The following is a 20,986-nucleotide window of genomic DNA, read 5'->3' as shown; positions in this document are numbered from 1 at the left end:
TTCTGTTTCTTCCAAGCTTCCTGTGTCTACTAGTTTGGACCTTGACTTACATATGAGAAACTGGACCTCAGGGCCTGGTGCGGTGGCTCACACCTGTAATCCCAGCACTATGGGAGGCCGAGGCAGACGAATCACCTGAGTTCAGGAGCTTGAGACCAGCCTGGTCAACATGGTGAAACCCCATCTCTACTAAAAATACAAAACATTAGCCAGGCTTGGTGGCGTGCACCTGTAGTCCCCCCTACATGGGAGGCTGAGGCAGGAGAATTGCTTGAACCTGAGAGGCGGGGGTTGCAGTGAGCTGAGATTGTGCCATTACGCTCCAGCCTGGGCAACAAGAGCAAAACTCCATCTCAAAAAAGAAAATGGAAAAGAAAAAGAAACTGAACCCAAATGTCAGGGAAGCCTTGGTTCCAACCTTGTGACTATGAGTGAGAACAGAATTTCTGAGACTGTGGTGGACCTGGTTGACCCTGAGCTCAATGTAGGGTGAGGTAGGAGTGCGTTAGGGATCCCCTGAGTCAGTATCTTCGTGTCTTTCTCTCTCGCTGGCCAGATTCCCCAGGGAGAAGTTTTCCAGTCTTCTGCCTGGACAGTAAAGGTCAGCCTGGAGCCCCGGGGGGAATGGGGAAGTTCTAAGAATTCAGCACGTATTCAGACCCTTATCTTCCTATTTGGGATACAGGCCCCATGCACTCAACTGTGCCTGTCGATCCCCTCTCCCAAGACCCTCTATATGTCCCTTTGAACTGCTGCCTTCTGTTGGGGTCGAAGTGGACAGCCCCTTCCGCAGGAGACAGGGGAGGGGACCTGGGACTCTTCCGCCCAGTCCTTCTCATTTTGGTACCCTCCTTACCCCTCAGCTCCAGGGGCATCCCTTGTTGCCAGACACCATGCCTTTTGGGGGTTCTGTGGTACAGATGGCCAGAGGTCCCCAACTTTCCTCACTGCTCCATTAGGACTCAGCCTTAAGCCAGTGACCACTCATTTATCTACTTTCTAGCTTCTAAAAGGTTAATGCTAAGCCGGGCACGGTGGCTCACGCCTGTAATCCCTGTAATCCCAGCACTTTGGGAGGCAAAGATGGGCAGATCAGTTGAGGGCAAGAGTTTGAGGCCAGCCTGGCCAACATGATGAAACCCCATCCCAACTAAAAATATACAAAAGTAGCTGGGCATGGTGGCGCACGCCTGTGGTCCCAGCTACTGGGGAGGCTGAGGCACAAAAATCACTTGAACCCGGGAGGCGGAGGTTGCAGTGAGCCGAGATCACACCACTGCACTCCAGCCTGGGCAACAGAGTGAAACTCTACCTAAAAAAAAAAAAAAAGAGAGAGAACTTTATTTATTTACAAAAAAAGGTAGATGCAACCCAAGGGACATCATTTGCAGACAGACCCCTGATCTGGGGGAAAAAATGCTAAAGTATTAAGAGCCGTTATCTCTTTGCTATGTTTTAAAAGATGTTCTGCAATGATGTGTTGTTTTCAATAAGAAAAAAGCTATTAATTTTGTAAGAGGAACACCCAAAGCCACAGCCACTCCAGTGCCCCTTGGGCAAAGCACTCAGTTTCCCACCTGTAAAATGGGGATAATAACACGTACTTCATTCATAAGTCAATACATAGAAATAAAGGTTAAATAAGGTTCTGAGGATTAAATATGTCAAGACCTAGTAAGTAAAAGATGGTGTTGGTGCATAGTAAGTGCTATATTAACACTCAATGCAGTGATGCAGAGATACAGCTGATCTCCTAACCTAACCAGGGAGAGCAGCAGGCCACTCATCTGCTCCAGGCTCCATGAAGCCCATGGCCTGCTCCCTGCCCATCCACGCTCCCCATTCTTGTTTGTATAAATTTAGGGTGTACAATGCTGTTTTGTTACACGGATATATTATGTAGTGATGAAGTGTGGACTTGTAGTGTAACCATCACTCAAATAGTACACCTTGTATCTAACAGGTAGTATTTCATCCCACACTCCTTCCACCCTTCCACCCTTCCAAGTCTCCAGTGTCTATTATTCCATACTCCACATCCATGTGGAAACACTATTTCACTCCCACAGTGAGAATATGTGATATTTGACTTTCTGACTTATTTCATTTAAGATGATGGCCTCGGCTGGGTGCAGTGGCTCACACCTGTAATCCCAGCACTTTGGGAGGCCGAGGCGGGTGGATCGCTTGAGCTCAGGAATTCGAGACCAGCCTGGGTAACATGGCAAAACTCCATCTCTACCAAAAATACAAAAATTAGGCAGTCTTATAATCTAGTCTCAAAAGAAATTAATTAATTTAAAAAATTAAATAATTTTTTAAAAAACGGCCTCCAGTTGTATCCATGTTGCTGCAAAAGACATGATGTCATTCTTTTTTGTGGCACAGTATTCCCTGGTGTGTGTGTATATATATGTACACTGTACACACATATATATACATATCTATATATACTCACACATAGATACACATATATGTGTACATATATGTACACATATCCACATACGTGTGAATATATACACATTATATACACATATATAGAGATACATGTACATATATACATGTATACATGTAGGTATACACACACACACACACACCACACACACACACAAAAGAATACTACTGAGCCATAAAAAAAATTATATATATATATATATATATATACCAAATTTTCTTTATCTAGTCATCTGTTGATGGACACTTAGGTTGATTCCATATCTTTGCTACTGTGAATAGTGCTGTGATAACTATACAAGTACAGGTATCTTTTGATATAATTATTTCTTTATTTTATTTTATTTTATTTTATTTTATTTTATTTTATTTTTTTGAGACTGAGTCTCACTCTGTCACCCAGGCTGAAGTGCAGTGGCATAATCTCGGCTCACTGCAACCTCCACCTCCCGGGTTCAAGCAATTTTCCTCCCTCAGCTTCCCGAGCAACTAGGGTTACAGGTGCCCGCCACCATGTCCGGCTAAATTTTGTATTTTTAGTAGAGACGGGGTTTTACATGTTGGCCAGAGTGGTCTTGAACCCCTGACCTCAAGTGATCTGCCTGCCTCAGCCTCCCAAGTGCTGGGATTACAGGCATGAGCCCCCACAACTGGACTCCATGCTAATTTTATTTATTGTTTTCAACCAATCATGTTAAGATCCTCCCAATGAAAAGAGAATCTGACCGAGTGAGTTCTTTTCCTTCGTGTACATACCCAGTAGTGGGATTGCTGGAGAGACTGGCAGATCTATTTTAGTTCCTTGAGAACTCTCCAAACTGTTTTCCACAGAGGTTGTACTAACTGACATTCCCACCCACAGCCACACCCCTCATTCTGTCCATGACCTTCCCTGACTGGCTGGCTTGACGGTTCAGCTTCAGAAAGTCTGAGACATCCCATTTCTACACACACAAACATTAAAACTCTAGCAATTTGGCCTAAAGCACAACAAAGAAAAACTTCGTCTGTGGCCTAGGGGGAGAAAAACCATTCTTGGCCACCATGTTGATTTCAAAACTGGTGACAGAGCCCCTCCATCAGGCAGGCCACAAGCCCATTACCGCAGGCTAGGCAAGCGAACACACAAAGCTGCCGGACTGGCCTTGTTTCAGGCCCAATCTCCAGGCGAGTGGCTATTTTAATTCTTTTTGATAAAGCTGGAAGCCAACAAACATTGGCTCTAGAGAGCTGACCTTCAGCCAGCATTTGCTTCCTTCCACTGAAGGAGGATCATCCTAAGTGCCACTGTCCAGTGAGAAGCCCTGTCCTTATACAGCACGGCAAGGGTGAGAGCTGAAATGTTTCAAGGTGACTTTGGAAATGACTTCAGGTACAATCAACAGCAGAGGTGTCAGCCAAACACCAAATACAGTCAGCTGCCGGAGCACAAGACCAGGCAGAATAGTGTCAAGAATGGAGGAAATCAACATTCTCGGCTGCCCACTGTGGACTGGGCACAGGGGGCCTCTCAGTGAATCTCCACAGCCCTGTATGGAGGAGTCTGTCATCTCCAAGTTCACAATGAGGAAATCGAGGTTCAGAGAGGACCATTTACCTCCAGTTACACAGCTGGCAAGTGGCAGAACCCCGTTTCTAATCCAACTCTAGCTGATCTCAGAATCTAACTTCTAGGCAGAAAGACAATCTGAGATAAATGGAAGCCCCTCTATTAATTAGACTTTTAAAACTTGCATTACACATATGGCCTCTTATATTCCTCTCAAATAAGAGACAAACATGTATAATGCTGAGGTTTTTTCTTTGTTTGTTTGTTTGGTTGGTTGGTTTTTTTTTTTTTTGAGACAGCGTCTAGCTCTGTCACCCAGGCTGGAGTGAAGTGGCACCATCTTGGCTCACTGCAACCTCTGCCTCCCAGATTCAAGTGATTCTCCTGTCTCAGCCTCCCGAGTAGCTGGCACTATAGGCGCCCGCCACCACGCCCGGCTAATTTCTGTATTTTTCGTAGAAATGGGGTTTCACTATCTTGGCCAGGCTGGTCTCGAACTCCTGACCTCAGGTGATCTGCCCACCTTGGCCTCCCAAAGTGCTGGGATTACAGGCGTGAGCCACCGCGACTGGCCCTGAGTGCTTAACTGGGGGAAATTTTGCTCCCCGGGGAGCAATACCTGGAGACATCTTTGGTTGTCACAACTTGGGGGATGCGCTACTGGCATCTAGTGGGTGGAGACCAGGGATGCTGCACAACACCCTGCAATGCACAGGACAGCCCTACAAAGAACTGGACAGCCCCAAGTGTCAACAGAGCCGCAGCTTAGAAACACTGGTAGACTGCGGCCATCCTCCTAGGCTTTGAAGCCAGAGTCTACCGCTTATAACCTGTGTAATCCTGGGAAAGTTACTTCAATACTCCCTGCCTCAGTTTCCTCACATGATGGAATTAACAGTTTATCCCTGGACCTAGCCAAAGTAAACAGCTTGCAACATTTTAGCTACCATGTACCTCTGCAGGATAGCATTACAGGAGCCCAGGTTGGGCCATTAGGCTAGGGCCCTGGCATTAATCAGACCTTCAATTCCTTGCCTCTCTTTTCTTCTATAAAATAGAGATGCTAACGGCTACCCGCACTGCTAAAAGCTGATTCTGAGCCAGGCAATTCTGTAATTACAACTACTTCCAAACAAGAAAGCAAGAAAGAACACTGTGTAGCCCAGTAAAGGCTGATATCGTTCACACAGCACAAAACCACGCTCTCCAGAAATGGACCCTTGGAAATTTCTCAAGCCATCTGCCCCATCAGTACCCCCTGGAATGACTACCTTGGCTAGGCCAGGGGTGGTGGGCAAACTAGGACCTATGGGCCAAATCCACTCGGCCACCTGTTTTTGTATCTCCCACAAGCTAAGAGTGGTTTTAACTTTTTAGATTGTTTTTTGTTTTGTTTCGTTTGTTTGTTTTGAAAGGGATTCTTGCTCTGTCGCCCAGGCTGGAATGCAGCGGCGTGATCTCAGCTCACTGCTACCTCCACCTCTCAGGTTCAAGTGATTTTCCTGCCTCAGCCTCCCGAGTAGCTGGGACTACAGGTGTGTGCCACCAGGCTCTGCTAATTTTTGTATTTTTATTAGAGACAGGGTTTTACCATGTTGGCCAGGCTGGTCTTGAACTCCTGACCTCAGGGCGATCCGCCCACCTTGGCCTCCCAAAGTGCTGGGACCACAAGCGTGAGCCACTGCACCCAGCCTTAAATTGTTTTTTATAGAGACAGGGTCTCCCTCTGTTGCCAGGACTACAGTGCAGTGGTGCAAAAATAGTTCACTGCAGCCTCAAAACTCCTGGGCTCGAACGATCCTCCCACCTCAGCCTCTGGAGTAGCTGGGACTGCAGTTGTGCACGACCATGCCCAACTAATTGTTTTATTTTTGTAGAGACGGGTTTCATCATGTTGCCCAGACTGGTCTCAAACTCCTCAAGCAACCCTCCTGTCTTGGCCTCCTAAAGTGCTGGGACTATAGACATAAGCCACCATGCCCAGCCAACATTTTTAAATCATCGAAAAAAAAAAAAATCAAAAGAATCCTGTTTTGTGACACATAAAAATTAAATGAACTTCGAATTTCCCCATCTATAAATAATGTCTGATTGAAACACAGCCAGGCCTGTTCAATTACATAACTATGGCTTCTGATGCAGGAAACAGCAGAGTTGAGTAGTTATAACAGAGACCACATGGCCATAAAGCCAAAAATATTTACTGTCTGGCTGTTTACAATAGCAGTCTGCTGACCCCGAGCTAGGCATGAGTTTTCAACACTGACATGAAGAACTATAAGATTCTGATGTCGGGGTCCCATCAGCATCTCTAGCGGGGTAGAGGTGGGGTCCCCGGCATCTAGATTTTTCAAAAATCCCCCCACCAGGAAATTCTAATGTGTAGCCAAGAGTGAAAACCCCTGATAGGTCTACAGCCAATATTTGCATGCAGGCAGCTGGCCTTTCAGAGCAGAATTGCATGGCAGTGAAATGGGACTCATTAAAAAACAACTTCTGCCTCCTCATCCCCAACTTTATTTCAAGCCCTTCTGCACTCTGATCCACAATCATTTCTCTACTCTCTGAACTGTGACCCCGTTCTCATGCCATGAAAAATCAGTCATCATTTGCAACCTCACCTTCTTAGGAGTTCTGGCTTCTTAGATGGCCCAAGCCTTCAGGACAAGATCCCAAATGCCCCCAACTCCAGAGGGCTCTTTCATAACTGAACACTGTCTTTACTTATTAGTTTTTGTCAATGTTTATGCTGACCCAGGGCAGTACTCAAGACCAGCGACTTCCACACAGAGTCTCAACGAACCAAGAAAGAGCTGGGCATGGTGGCTCATGCCTGTAATCCCAGCACTTTGGGAGGCTGAGTTGTGAGGATTGCTTAGCTCAAGAGTTCAAGACCAGCCTGGGAAACATGGTGAAACTCTGTCTCTCTAAAAAATACAAAAAATTAGCTGGGTGTGGTGGCACATGCCTGTGGTCCCACTACTTGGAAGGCTGAGGTGGGAGGACTTCTTGAGCCCGGAGGCTGAGGCTGTAATGAGCCATGATCATGCCACTGTCTGGGCAACAGCGCAAGACCCTGTCTCTAATAATAATAATAATAATAATAATAGTAATGACAACTCTAGAAAGGCCTATGAAGGCTAGTCCCTTGGACAGATGGGGAAACTGAGATTCCAAGGCTTGATGGTACCTGCTTCAGAAGATCACACAGCTTGGTGGCAAAGTTGGATCGTCCAAATCCATCTTTTTAGCCACTCTAAGCTAAGAGAGGAACGATGTAGTCCCCCAACAAAGTATGTCCGTATTATTATAAATAGGGGGACCCCATGTCCCGGACTTGCTGGGACAATTCCAAATTTGTGTGAGGTTTTTTTTTTTTTCCATTAAAGTGGTTTGTGAAATGGGTACAACAGCCTCCACTTAGTGCCCCACAGTGGTATTTTGAAGATGGCCTGAGACCACACCTACAAAGCACTTGGCCTGGCATACCAAAAGCACCCCATGAATGGTAGTGGCTATTACCGTTGTACCAGTCGGCCTTGAATTGGAGTTACTGAGAAGACATCTGCCTTCCATAATGGAACCAAAGTTCCTGGAGGGCGGAGGTCACGGTTTCCAAACATTTTGCGACCCTTCCTGCTACCAGATGCAGGCCTTATGCATGAGAGGTGTGCATGAATGTTTATGGACCAGGTAAACATATCCTAAGAAAATAAAGGATGGAGGCAGAGATTCAGCTACAAGGGTATTCTTCACTGTGCTGTTGATAATAGCCAAAAAAAAAAAAAAGGAGAAACAGCCTGAATATCCACTTCTTATAGGGGATTACTTATACTTTTTTTTAAGAGACAGGGTCTTGCTGTGTTGCCCAGGCTGGAGTGCAGTGGCACAATCATTGCTCACTACAGCCTCGATCTCCCAGGCTCAGGCAATCCTCTTCCCTTAGTCTTTCTGGTAGCTGAAACTCCAGGCATGCATCACCATCCTCAGCTAATTTTCTTTTAAGTAGAGATGGGGGGTCTCACTATGTTGCCCAAGCTGGTCTCGAACTCCCGAGTTCAAGCAATTCTCCTGCCTTGGCCTCCCAAAGCGCTAGGATTACAGGCATGAGCCACCACACCTGGGCACATTTTTTTCTTAGAGATGGGGTCTTGCTATGTTGCCCAGGCTAGAGTGCAGTGGCTGTTCACAGGAACGATCATAGCACACTGCAGCCTCCAACTCCTGGGCAAAGGCATCCTCCCTCCTCAGTCTCCTGAGTATTTGGGACTACAGGCTTGCACCACCCTGCCTGGCGAGGATTATTCATACATTTTAAGGTGCAACCATTTAAAGGAACACTATGAATCCAGTAAAAGCATGTTGTAGGCAGGGATTGGCAAACATTGTCTGTCAAGGGTCAGGCAGTAAATACTTTAGATCTGGTCAGTCTCTGTCCCACCACTCAAATCCTCCAGTGAGGCACAAAAGCAGCCATAAACTAGGCATAAATCATAAATCAATGAGCATGGCTGCATTCCAATTAAACTTTATTCGTAGACACTGAAATTTGAATTTCATGTAATTTTCACGTGTCACAAAACAATCTCCTTTTGATTTTTTTTTCAATCACTTAAACATGAAAAAACCATTCTCTGCTTGCAGGCCATACCAAAACAGGCAGTGGGTCATAGTTTGCCAAGCCCAGTGGTAGAAAAATACTTAATGTTGAATGAAAAAGTGAGTTACAGAACGTTCTGCATGATTCAAGTTTATAAATTAAAACATATCTGCACCGAAAAAAAAAAAAAGCTGAAGAATATACAACTGTTAACAAACATCACAGGGGTGGAATTATGGGTGATTTCTGTTCCTCTTTTTTGCTTATCTATAATTTTCTGAATTGTCAACAACAGATATACCATCACTTTGGTAATTTTTTTAAGTGCAATAAAATGAGGACAAAAAAGGAAAGAAACAAAACCAAGTAGGTAGAGCTACAAAGCACTCAGGCACTGAGATGCCTACGCTAATCTGCTCAGAAAATGACCCTAAATGAGAGCCTGTTCAAGTTCACGTCGATTCGCCCGGGCTTCAGCTTCAAAAAAGACCTGCCTTCCACAACCATCAGCTTCTGGAGGCGAAGGAGAGAAAGCGGGGAAGGGGTGCCCCTGCGCACGGGCTGATCTTTAGGCACCTGTGTGCTCCGAAGCGACCTCCTCCAAGCAACGTCACCCCCAACGTCCAGCCTCCTTCCTCCCCTCCCGCCAAGGCCAGCTAGAGTTTCCAAGGCGGGCATCATCTCCCCAGCAGCCAACTCAAGCCCGTGTTTCTTTGGATGGGGATGGGGGTAAAGGGGATGGTGCTAAGAGGACATACAGCTTGACTTCAAGGGGAAGGAAGACTGCGTAAGTTTGTAAAAGATCATGGTCATTCCAATTGCAGGCTTACTTACTTTACTTCGCGATCAGGGAAACAGATCTTGCACTTGGCAGGACTCATGTTGACCACCCCGCAGGCCAATCCCACCGGGCTCCCGCAGGGGTGCAGAGCATGCACCCCTTAACAGCCTGAAGCCGACCCGAGGCCCAGAACCCAGCAGGACAGCCAGGTCGCGACCCGGAGGCCGAGATGCGGTCCTAGAGCGCCGCGGGCGGGGTTCTGCTGCAGCCGGCGGGCGCCCAACTTCGCGCTGCGCTTGCTCCATCCCGAAACGCGCCCTGCGCGCCAGTCCCTAGCCCACGCGCCCGCCCAGGCCCCACCCAGGCCCCGCCCCCACGCCGCCCCCGCCCCTGGAGGGCCCCGCCTTCCGGACAGAGCCCCGCCCCCGGGCCGGCCTACCTCCGACCCGCCGCTGACCTTGGGCAGCCGAAATGAGCTGCGGAGATAAATTTTTTTAAAGCCTCTCTTCTGCTTTGCTCCCCAATATGGGACACCCCTACATATTGGCAGCAATTGATATGCTTGAATACACACACGATAGGGAAGCGGTGGAAAATATGGGAAATTTAAAATGTGAGTCAGAGGTCGCCACTGTGCCCGTTAAAAGTCCCTGTTGTCAGGTCGACTTCTATTTTCCAAAGTCCTGGTTTCTCTCATCTTTTAACCTCCACTCCATGGGACAGGTGGCTGCGCGATCACCCAGTGTGCTTCTAGCACGCACTTTGCACCACCTGGGTCCGCTACTAAAGCGAGTGCCTCCAGGACAGGGAGGACCCCAGCAGCCCGGTGATCAGAAATAAACTCCTGGTAAGACTAACATTTACTAAGTGCTCCTTTGTTCCTCTGTGTCACTTAATCCTCGTGGGAATCTTATTGTTTTTATCCCTACAATACAGATAAGGAAACTGGGGCCCAGAGATGCATGTTATCTGAAGTGCCAGAGCCCAGGGTCTTGAACTCAGACAAACTGATTCCAGTTAGAATAAATGAATGAGGCCGGGCCTAGTAGCTCATGCCTGTAATACCAGCACTTTGGGAGGCTGAGGCAGGCGCTTGAGGTCAGGAGTTTGAGACCAGCCTGGCCAACATGGTGACACCCTGTCTCTACTAATAATACAAAAATTAGCCAGTCATGGTGGTGCACACCTGTAGTCCCAGCTACTCGAGAGGCTGAGGAGAGAGAATCACTAAAACCCGGGAAGCGGAGGTTGAAGTGAGCCCAGATGGTGGTACTGCACTCCAGCCTGAGTGACAGAGTGAGACTCCATCTCAAAAAATCAACAATAAACGAATGAATGCTTCTTCAAGTAATATAATAAATGCAAAGAACCAAAACACTACCTAGAAGTCATCGCAGTAATAATAAAGGTAGCCTAATTTCATAGCCAACAAACCAACCAAAAATAATGTAAATGCTGGCCAGTAAATTCCCTTCTGGGTAATCACTCTGCGGTTCTCCCAGTGTACACATTAATTAAATTTGTGTGTCTTTTCTCCAACTAATCTGCCTTTTACAAGTTAATTTTTCAGCGAAACTTCAGAGGGCAAAGCAGAAGATATTCCCTTGGTCCCTACAATCATTATGCATTCTATGCATGTAACAAAATTTTACATGTATCCTATAAATACGTAAAAATATAATGTATCAGAATCATGAAAACAGGCCAGGCATGGTGGCTCATGCCTGTAATCCCAGCACTTTGGGAGGCCGAGGTGGGCAGATCGCTTGAGGTCAGGAGTTCAAGACCAGCCTGGCCAACATGGTGAAATTTCGTCTCTACTAAAACTACAAAAATTAGCTGGGTGTGGTGGCGGGGTAGCCTGAAGTCCCAGCTACTCCACAGGCTGAGGCAGGAGAATCACTTGAACCCACGAGGCAGAGGTTTAAGTGAGCCGAGATCAGGCCACTGCATTCCAGCCTAGGCACCATTGCAAGACTCTGTCTCAAAACAAACAAACAAACAAAAACATGAAAACAAATTTTAAAATACAATTAAAAATTCACTTCACAGGCAGACCACGTGCAGTGGCTCACACCTGTAATCCCAGCACTTTAGGAGGCCGAGGCAGGCAGATCACTTGAGGCCGGCAGTTCAAGACCAACCTGACCAACAGAGTGAAACCCCATCTCTACTAAAAATATGAAAATTAGCCAGCGTGGTGGTGCATACCTGTAATTCCAGCTATTCAGGAGGCTGAGGCGGGAGGATTACCTGAGCCCAGGTAGCTGAGGCTGCACTCCAGCCTGGGCAATAGAGCGAGACCCTTTCTCAAAAAAAAAAAAAAGAAAGAAAGAAAAGGCACAGGCAGAGCCACACGTCCAGGGGGTGCCAAGTACTTGGCCACAACATAGACACCCTGGGCCCCTGTTTAAGCAGTCATGCCTGACAGCAGTGGACAGCTATGCTCTGACCATATATTAAATAACATTTCAACAACAGGTTTAAGAAAAAAAACAGATAAACAAAATTCTCAGTTGAACTTCAAGTTTCTGGGAAGGTGTTCACAGCCTTGTCTTCGCCTCCTCCAAAGAAGTAACCCACTATATCCCGATTTTCAGAGTTTCAAACCAAAACCAACAAGTATTCATCCCCCAAATGTCCCCAGGGTAAATCTAACCACCTCAAAATAGGGAAAGCAATGAAAATCAAGAAATGAAGATATTTCAAAACACCTCAACCCTACCAAAGTCAGTTAGGATCATGCAGAAGAGAACTGCTTGCCAGCATACTTGTATTGCTCTAGATTTTTATTCTCTATTGCAAAAACCCCAACACTACTTAAACACTGTATAGATATTCTCACTTCTCTGCTAATACAGCCTGAAAGACAGCCTCACACATCTCACTATGACCCAGGGTCTCAAATAAGGGATTTCACTTAGATGGGTGGGCTCATCATTTCATCACAGTGATCATGACCTTGCATTTTTCTCTAATTGCATTATTAGGGAATAGAAGACGGAAAGAAATGAATAATATTCAGTTGGTGCAAAGCTAATTGCAGTTTCTGCCATTAAAAGGGATTGCAAAAACCACGATTACTTTTGCACCAACCTAATATCCACCTCCAAGCACAACACCACCTTTATACAAACATCCATAGTTGTGCTTTTTGATGAAACAGTTCAAGCATGGCGGTAGTTGCTGTCTCATGCATTAAGCCTTTCCTCTCAGACTTACTAGAAGCTCAATTTTACTTGCTGGTATTGCAGAGGGAAAACCCAGGTCAATGAACAATACACACACAAAATCAACAAGAAAATCCACATGCACGTGGCCAGCAGCGTGGTAGAAAGACTGTGCCATCCATGGGCTTGAACTTACCTTTCCCCTCACGGATGACCTTAAGTAAATCCCTTCTCTCCATTTCCTCAACTATAAAATTATCCACATATAATTTGCCTTCATTTTTGCAGAAAAGAAAAATGAAATAATCTCTTTCAATATATGGGGTGAGGGGGACTGTGTTACATTAAGTATAGAGCAGAAGGCCGGGCGCGGTGGCTCACGCTTGTAATCCCAGCACTTTGGGAGGCCGAGGCGGGCGGATCACGAGGTCAGGAGATCGAGACCACGGTGAAACCCCGTCTCTACTAAAAATACAAAAAATTAGCCGGGCATGGTGGCGGGTGCCTGTAATCCCAGCTACTCGGAGAGGCTGAGGCAGGAGAATGGTGTGAACCCGGGAGGCGGAGCTTGCAGCGAGCCGAGATCGCGCCACTGCACTCCAGCCTGGGTGAGAGAGCCAGACTCTGTCTCAAAAAAAAAAAAAAATGTATAGAGCAGAAGTGAATGATTCTTCTAAAATAGGGCAATGATGCTTAAGGGGGAGGGGAATGTATGAATGGTTAGTTGCTCTGTACCTTGTATTAACTTAATACAAGAACAACTCAAAGACAAGGATCCTCTTTCCCCCAAGCTCCTAGAAAACATTTTAGGAGGCCGGGCGCAGTGGATCACGCCTGTAATCCCAGCACTTTGGGAGGCCAAGGAGGGCAGATCACGAGGTCAGGAGTTCAAGACCAGCCTGGACAACATGGTGAAACGCTGTCTCAATTAAAAATACAAAAATTAGCTGGGCATGGTGGTACATGCCTGTAATCCCAGCTACTCGGGAGGCTGAGGCAGGAGAATTGCTTGAACCAGGACCCGGGCGGTAGAGGTTGCAGTGAGCTGAAATTGCGCCACTGCACTCCAGCCTGAGCTACAGAGCGAGACTCTGTCTCAAAAAAAAAAAAAGAAAAGAAAGAAAAAGAAAAAGTAAACATTTTAGGAGCTAAAGAGACTTGAAAAGAGAGTTTCTCCCAGCCCCTTTCTAAGTCAATAAATGAATAAATTAAACATTACAGAAAGATCCTTGGCATTTCACTCAGGGGCGCATAAAACTATGCATAGACAATTTAGTTTCCTGACCTGCTCCTTGCTTGGAGCTGATAAGAGGTGTGGGCTGGGATGACGAACAAGCAGCTGGGAGGCTGCACTGCAAGCCCCACCCAGTCTGCTATCTGGGAAAGTGGGGGCGATGCCAGGTCCCTGGTGTCAGCTCCTTTTCCTGGTATTCCTTCACCTACCTTTGCCTGCAGGCCCCCCTCTGTATGTCCAGACACCACAGAGCCTCATTTGCCTTCCTGGGATCTGAGGTCTGCCTTGCTAAACTGTTCTTACCTCAGTGATCCCAACATGGTCGTAAATGGTGGCAGGAAGGAACACTTCAGCACCCATCTGCTGTTTCGGACTTTATCCTTTTATCAGGACACTTCACCTGCCTTTTCAATCCTCTCCCTCCTCCGTGGACACAGGTTACTACACCTTCAAGGTGTAAGCCCGGCCAGGGCTTGGGAATAACCATGAGCACAGGAAAGAACTTTGGAAGAAGCCCACCCAACTAATGGCTACTGAACCACCTCTGGGCCGTCCACCCCCAGCACTTGCTCCCACTTGATCTCAACAATCTTCTAAAGTAGGCACTAGTATTATCCTGCCTCAACAGAGCAGGAAATTGCAGCTCAGAGACATAACAGGAGAGGTCTGAATCCAGACCTGATTGTGGGTCCTGGGCTCTTATGCCGTGCACTGGATCTAATGACCATGATCGCACCATGGGTGCTGCTTTGAGTGCTGTGCTCACAGCAACTCAATGAAGCCTGATCCCAACCCTGTGAGGGAGGTAACACTATGACTTCATTTCAGAGGAAACTGAGGCACAGAAAGTCACAGAACTTGGCCCCAAGTCACATGATGGCTAGGTGGAGAAGCCAGCACACCAGCCTCCAGCCTCAGCCACCAGCATGTTGTGCTCTTAACTATTCCACAGCTCTCTCTGTAAAAATGATGGGGAATGCCCTGGCCTGTGGGCTCTCAGACCCCTTGCCCTCGCCTCCCTAAGGACAGAGGCTGTATCTCACCATCTTTGCATCTGTAGTGCCAACTGAGTGTCTGGCACCCAGCACGGTTGCAATAACTGTTCCTGGGCCAACAAATGGATGGGACAAACCTTGGCTTCCCCACCTACCATTTCATCCCTTAGTGTGTCCTCTCTCTTGCCTAGAACCCAGACTATCTGTGGTCATTTACCAGGGAGAAAATGGTTCTAAATTAACAATTTTCTTAAGAGAGACAGGGTCTTGCTCTGTTGCTCAGGCTGGGGTACATTGGCACAATCATAGCTCACTGCAGCCTCAAACTCCTGGGCTCAAACGATCCTCCTGCTTCAGCCTGCCTGTAAATTAACAAACTTTTCCCCCATTTTCCAGCTACTCTCCTTCTCTATCTCCCAGCCCCCTCCCTACTGTCCATTCCTCCACATATAAAGGAATAAAGCCACCAACTGTTAGAGCCACAAAGAACTTCAGAGTGTCCAATCTGGCCCCTAAGAAGGTAGATGATGTCCTCAAGCTCACACAACTTAAAGGTTATCCATAAACTACCCCAATCCCCCAACCTTCCCACTAACAGAAAGAACAAGTTAGGAGGAGGACGGAGGTGCCCGTCCTGGAGTCCAAGCCTCTTACCCGCTGGGGGAAGGTTAGGCAGTGACACTAATACTAGCAGTTCGTTGACTGATTTCACATCCACATCTAACGAGGGTCTGGGTTCAAATGGTGCTCTGGGCCTCTGATTACCTTGCTGAGAGGCCTGGAATCTCTCTGGGCTTCAGCTTCCTATCTAGGAAGTGAGATGATTGGTTTACTCTTTCTCCCAATATTTTTATACTGTTTTATTATTATACATTGTTAAAATGCATTATAAAATGATATTTAGAGCAGAAAGTTAGAAAATGCAGAAGAAAATTTAAATCACTCGTAATCATACCACATAAAAATGATTATTTACTATTTGGAAACACTCTTTACAGTCTCTCTAAGTCACACACATACAAACACATACACCTACAAACACACACGCATTTATTAGGCACATTTACTAAGCAGAAGTATTTTTTATGCTTACTATATGCCAGGAACTATTCTAAGCATATTATATATAGCCCATAATCCCTTATCTGAAATTCCCAGGGCCTGATGTGCTTTGGAACTTGGAAATTATTGTTTTTAGGAAGGTAAAACTTTCTGTTCCACATTATCATATTAATATTTCAGCAGCAGAATAGGATAATTACTATACATAACTTCACACCACCAATTCAGGACAGGTTTTGCTGCCAAATGAGTTCACCACTAATTTATGAACTTCAATTTCAGAGCTTTAAGTTTCAGGATTCCAGCTGCAATCTCAGCAATCCTGAACCTGTCCCATTCCATTCAGTCCACATGTGCACCCCACAGGGTCATACTAAGTAGGGGTACAAGCTAGGAAGAGGTGGCTTTGGACCTGAGTGTCTTATCATAGGCCCACTATGCACTAACCACATGCTATTTGTCCAACAAAATGGGATCACACGGAACAGGAGGTTCTTGTAACCATGCTCATCTCAGAGCATGTAGGCAGTGATTTTGCCACATCATGTAATGTTCTCATTAGCTCTGTTTCTAAGTGTTGCATGGGATTTCAAACCATCGGGGACTGTTTCCAAGTCCAAGGAAAGGCCAAGTTCTAATCCCTGCCCTGAGATCAACCCAAAGGGGAGGAGATGGGAGGAGAGAGCTTAACACACTGCACGAGGTCATTGGATTCATATTCTCAGCCAGCCCTAGCCAGCTGGGAGAAAGGAGAGAAAGGCTGAGTTTGCATGATCCTATCAAAGACAGAAGAAAAATTTAAAATTGGAGTTTCACCCCAGAACTAGTCTCCAAAGTCACAAGATATAAGCAGAAAGAATTTTATGAAAACAAAAATTTACTGCTGCTAAAGAGCAACAAATATAAAATGCCTATTCACCTATTAATTAATTAATTAATCCATTCATTCATTCATCCATTCGTTCATCCATTCCCACACTCATTCATCATGTGTTTTGCATTCCCCTGTAATGCAGAATTCTGTCTTTGGCAAGCTTGTTGCAGCTCATTTCATTCATGTATTTGGCAGATATTCAAAGCCTACCATAAGCCGGCACCAGCCTAGGCAGTGGGGGAAAACAGAGACCACTATAACTATGGCCCTGCCTTCAAGGAATTTGCTTTCTAGTGTAGGGAGACAGGTAATAACCAAGTAGATCATAAAAAAAAAAAAGTCATAATCTTTTAGGAGCCAGTTGTGGAGGCTCACACCTGTAATCTCAGCACTTTGGGAGGCTGAGGTGGGTGGATTGCTTGAACTCAGGAGTTCAAGACCAGCCTAGCCAACATGGTGAAACCCAGCCTCTACTAAAAATACTAAAAAAAAAAAAAAAAAAAAATAGCCAGGCATGGTGATGCATGCCTGTAGTCCCAGCTTCTCAGGAGGCTGATGTGGGAGGATTGCCTGAGCCCGAGGGGTGGAGGTTGCAGTGAGCTGAGATCGCACCACAGCACTCCAGCCTGGGTGACAGAGTGAGACTCTGTGTCAAAACAAACAAACAAACAAAAACAGACATAATCTCAAGAAATAATTAAATGTTGCAAAGACAACTAATCAGAGTGATTGATAAAGATACTGAAGGTGATTGGGGGTAGATATTTTAAATGTGAGAAGGGGACAGGGAAGGCCCTTTGAGGAAGCGACTCTGATGGGCAAAGAGCTAGCAGTAGAGGCAGGACCGACTACAGAATTTGCAGGACCCAGTGCAAAATGAAAACACAGAGCCCCTTGTTGAAAAATTATTGTGAATTTGGGGCTGGGTGCAGTGGCTTATGCCTGTAATCCCAGTACTTTGGGAGGCCGAGGTGGGCAGATTGCTTGAGCTCATGAGTTTCCGACCAGCCTGAGCAAAATGGCAAAACCTCATCTTTACCAAAAATAAAAAAATTAGCCAGCTGTGGTGGCACGTGCCTGTAGTCCCAGCTACTCGGGAGGCTGAGATGGGAGGATCACTTGAGCCCAGGAAGTCAAGGCTGCAGTGAGCCATGACCATGCTACTGCACTCCAGCCTGGGTATCAGAGCAAGATCATGTCTCAAAAAACAAAAGAAAAAAGAATCTCAAGACGGCGACAACAGAGCGTCAAAACAAGTACGGGGTCCCTTGAAGCACAGGGCATGCCTGTGAAGCTGGCCCTGGTGGGAGGTCTGGGTTCAGGGGTTGGGAGAAAGAGAGTGTTTCAGTTCAGAGGGAACAGCCAGTGTGAAGTCCCAAGACGGGAACACAATTGTGAGAACTCTGGGATGCTATGGGCACCTCAGGAAGGAGACGGCCCCTTGAAGACTGCTTCAGAAAGAGCTTCCTCCCAAACCACAGACTTAACACAAGAATTTTGCATCCGTGCCTTGCCAGTCTCCCAGCTACTGGCCTGGCAGGAAGAGGCGAATGTAGGAAGTGGCCTTCCAGGGCAGAGCAGCAGTGAAGTGACTGCCCAAGGAAACTGCAGAGAGCAGAAGCAGATCCACAAATACAAGTCACTCCTTCACTGTGGCTTCCACATGAGTCAGAACCCTCGAATAAATACCCCTGGCCTCTTCTCCCAGGTCTTAGTTGTTTGTCTTGGAAATGGGGCAAGGGTTGGGTCCTGTCTGGAAGGACTAGCTTAAACCTCTAGCCCCTGCTTCCATTTTGCAGAAACACGTCCTCAAACGGTTAGAAGATTTGCCAGAGGGTACAGATTATTTAGCAACTTATCAAGAAAAATAATAATAATTTTTTTTTCGAGTCAGAGTCTCACTCTGTCGCCTAGACTGGAGTGTAGTGGCGTGGTCTCAGCTCACTGCAACCTCTGCCTCTCAGGTTCAAGCGATTCTCCTACCTCAGCCTCCTGAAGAGCTGAGATTACAGGCACCTGCCACCACACCCAGCTGATTTTTGTATTTTTTTTTTAGTAGAGATGGGGTTTCGCCATGTTGGCCAGGCTGGTCTCAAACTCCTGACCTTGGGATCTGCCCACCTTGGCCTCCCAAAGTGCTGGGATTACAGGTGTGACCCGCCGTGCCTGGCCTCAAGAAAAATAATATATTTTTTTCAGAAGGAGTTCCTGGATTTAACTAACAGGGATTCTTGCTCAGTGTATTTGCCTTTTTGGGTCAGGCTTCATTTCCTCAATGCTCCAGCTGGTTACAGGCAACTGGCTGGCTGGCCTGCATGCACTACCCTTAAATATAATTTATGCTTGTTCTCACTTTTTAAGTGGAGCTAAATAAAGTGTATGCATGGACAGAAAGAGTAGAATAATAGATACTAGAGATTCGGAAAGGTGGCACGGTGGGAAGGGGTGAGGAATGAGAAATTACCTAATAGATACAATGTACAGGCTACGTAAAAGCCCAGGCTTCACCACTGGGAAATACATCCAAGTGACAAAACTGCACTTGTACCCCCCAAATCTCAAAAATTAAAACAAAATTTTAATATATGGGAGGCCATGATTTTGAACTGAGCTCCTGTGCTTAGCCCCAACAGACCAAACCAAAATGGATCACTCCTGGCCAACTGCCTTGCAATCAATCTGAACTTTGAAACTGACCAGTTTTCCAAAAAACAGGAGATTCATAGCAACCAATCAGAAGGGGTCCAGTGTACCTGAGCCAACATGATAAGAAAGTTGTGTTTGTTTTAACCCTGTAAGGAAAGTCACTTTGAAACTATGAAGCGGGCCGGGCGCAGTGGCTCATGCCTGTAATCCCAGCACTTTGGGAGGCCTAGGCAGGTGGATCACGAGGTCAGGAGATGGAGACCAGCCTAGCTAACATGGTGAAACCCCATCTCTACTAAAAATACAAAAAATTAGCCAGGCATGGTGGCACGTGGCTGTAGTCCCAGATACTCAGGAGGCTGAGGCAGAAGAATCGCTTGAACCTGGGAGGCAGAGGTTGCAGTGAGCCGAGATTGTGCCACTGCACTCCAGCCTCCAGCGTGGGTGACAGAGCAAGACTCTGTCTCAAAAAAAAAAAAAAAAAAAAAAAAAGAAAAGAAAAAAGAAAAAGAAAGAAAGAAACTATGAAGCTTCTCTTTGTCCCTTGTTTCTGCTTTCTTCAGCCCTGTTCTGTCTATAAAGCCAAGCTCCTCTCTGCTCAGCTCTTTGGAAGACCCATTTTATTTTACACAATGACGTGCTGCATGATTCTAGAATTGTAAATAAAAGCCAATTCGAGTTTTAAATCAAATTTGCTGTGATTTTGTCTTTTGACACCATCTTCCATGGGCCACACCCAAAAACTGCTTGGGTGTTGACCTGTGGACACCAGGGAAGAGGTATTACTACACTGCCTGTATGTGTGCAAAAGAGTCAATGGGTAACCAGCAAACACCAGGCTACCAAGGGTCCCAAAGATGCCAAAATCCAAAGCCAAAAGCTCTACAAGATAATAGAATGCTCAGCCCCATTTAATTTAATTTATTTATTTATTGAGACAGAGTCTCACTCTGTTGCCCATGCTGGAGTGTAGTGGCATGATCTCAGCTCTCTGCAACCTCCACCTCCTGAGTTCAGGCAATTCTCCCACTTCAGCCTCCTGAGTAGCTGGGACTACAGGCGTGCACTACCATGCCTGGCTAATTTTTTGTAGTTTAACAGAGATGGGGTTTCACCATGTTGCCCAGGCTGATCTTGAACTCCTGAGCTCAGGCAATCAACCCACCTCAGCCTCCCAAAGTACTAGGATTACAGGTGTGAGCCACCTTACCTGGCCTCATTTTATTTTTTATTTTTATTTTTACTTTTTGTAGACAGGGTCTCATTATGTTGCCCAGGCTGCTCTCAAACTTCTGGGCTCAAGGGATCCTCCCACCTCAGTCTCCCCAAATGCATGAGTCACCATGCTGGGCCTCAGCCTCATTTTGATATGTGTTGTTTCCAAGAGGGTAGAACACCCAGGTTTGGACATAATTTTTTCATCCAGCCAAACACCAGAGGCAGCAGGCACCAACATACATGTCTAAGGCTTGACTCCCTGAAGATTCTTTGATGTGGGATTCTCACTACAGTTCATTAGAAACAACAAACACACATGAGTCTCCTCTGTCAGAAGCCCCTGATTCTGGGGCCAGGAATGTTCCTCGAGGAAATGCCAGTGTCTCGGGAGGTGCCAGCAGAA

At 46.3% G+C, this 20,986-nt stretch overlaps 1 protein-coding gene across 5 annotated transcripts in view; it reads right to left on the bottom strand.

Moving 5' to 3' along the window:
* The window catches only part of ACACB (acetyl-CoA carboxylase beta), a 158,290-nt gene that overhangs the window by 103,852 nt on the left and 33,452 nt on the right, over positions 1–20,986 (bottom strand). For 3 of the 5 annotated variants that reach the window (XM_055236596.1, XM_055236597.1, XM_055236599.1), the window contains exon 1: positions 9,438–9,699. The exons of 1 other annotated variant lie outside the window; for it this stretch is intronic. In XM_055236596.1, the coding sequence (XP_055092571.1) occupies positions 9,438–9,484 (47 nt within the window). In that variant the 5' untranslated portion in view covers positions 9,485–9,699. Of the gene's footprint in view, positions 1–9,437; positions 9,700–20,986 lie in introns of those variants that run through there. One more of the 5 variants, XM_063614392.1, reaches the window with a different exon arrangement.

Source organism: Symphalangus syndactylus, chromosome 13 (genome assembly GCF_028878055.3).
Source record: "Symphalangus syndactylus isolate Jambi chromosome 13, NHGRI_mSymSyn1-v2.1_pri, whole genome shotgun sequence".
NCBI classification, from domain to species: domain Eukaryota; kingdom Metazoa; phylum Chordata; class Mammalia; order Primates; family Hylobatidae; genus Symphalangus; species Symphalangus syndactylus.
This window is presented reverse-complemented; position numbering and strand designations above follow the sequence as displayed.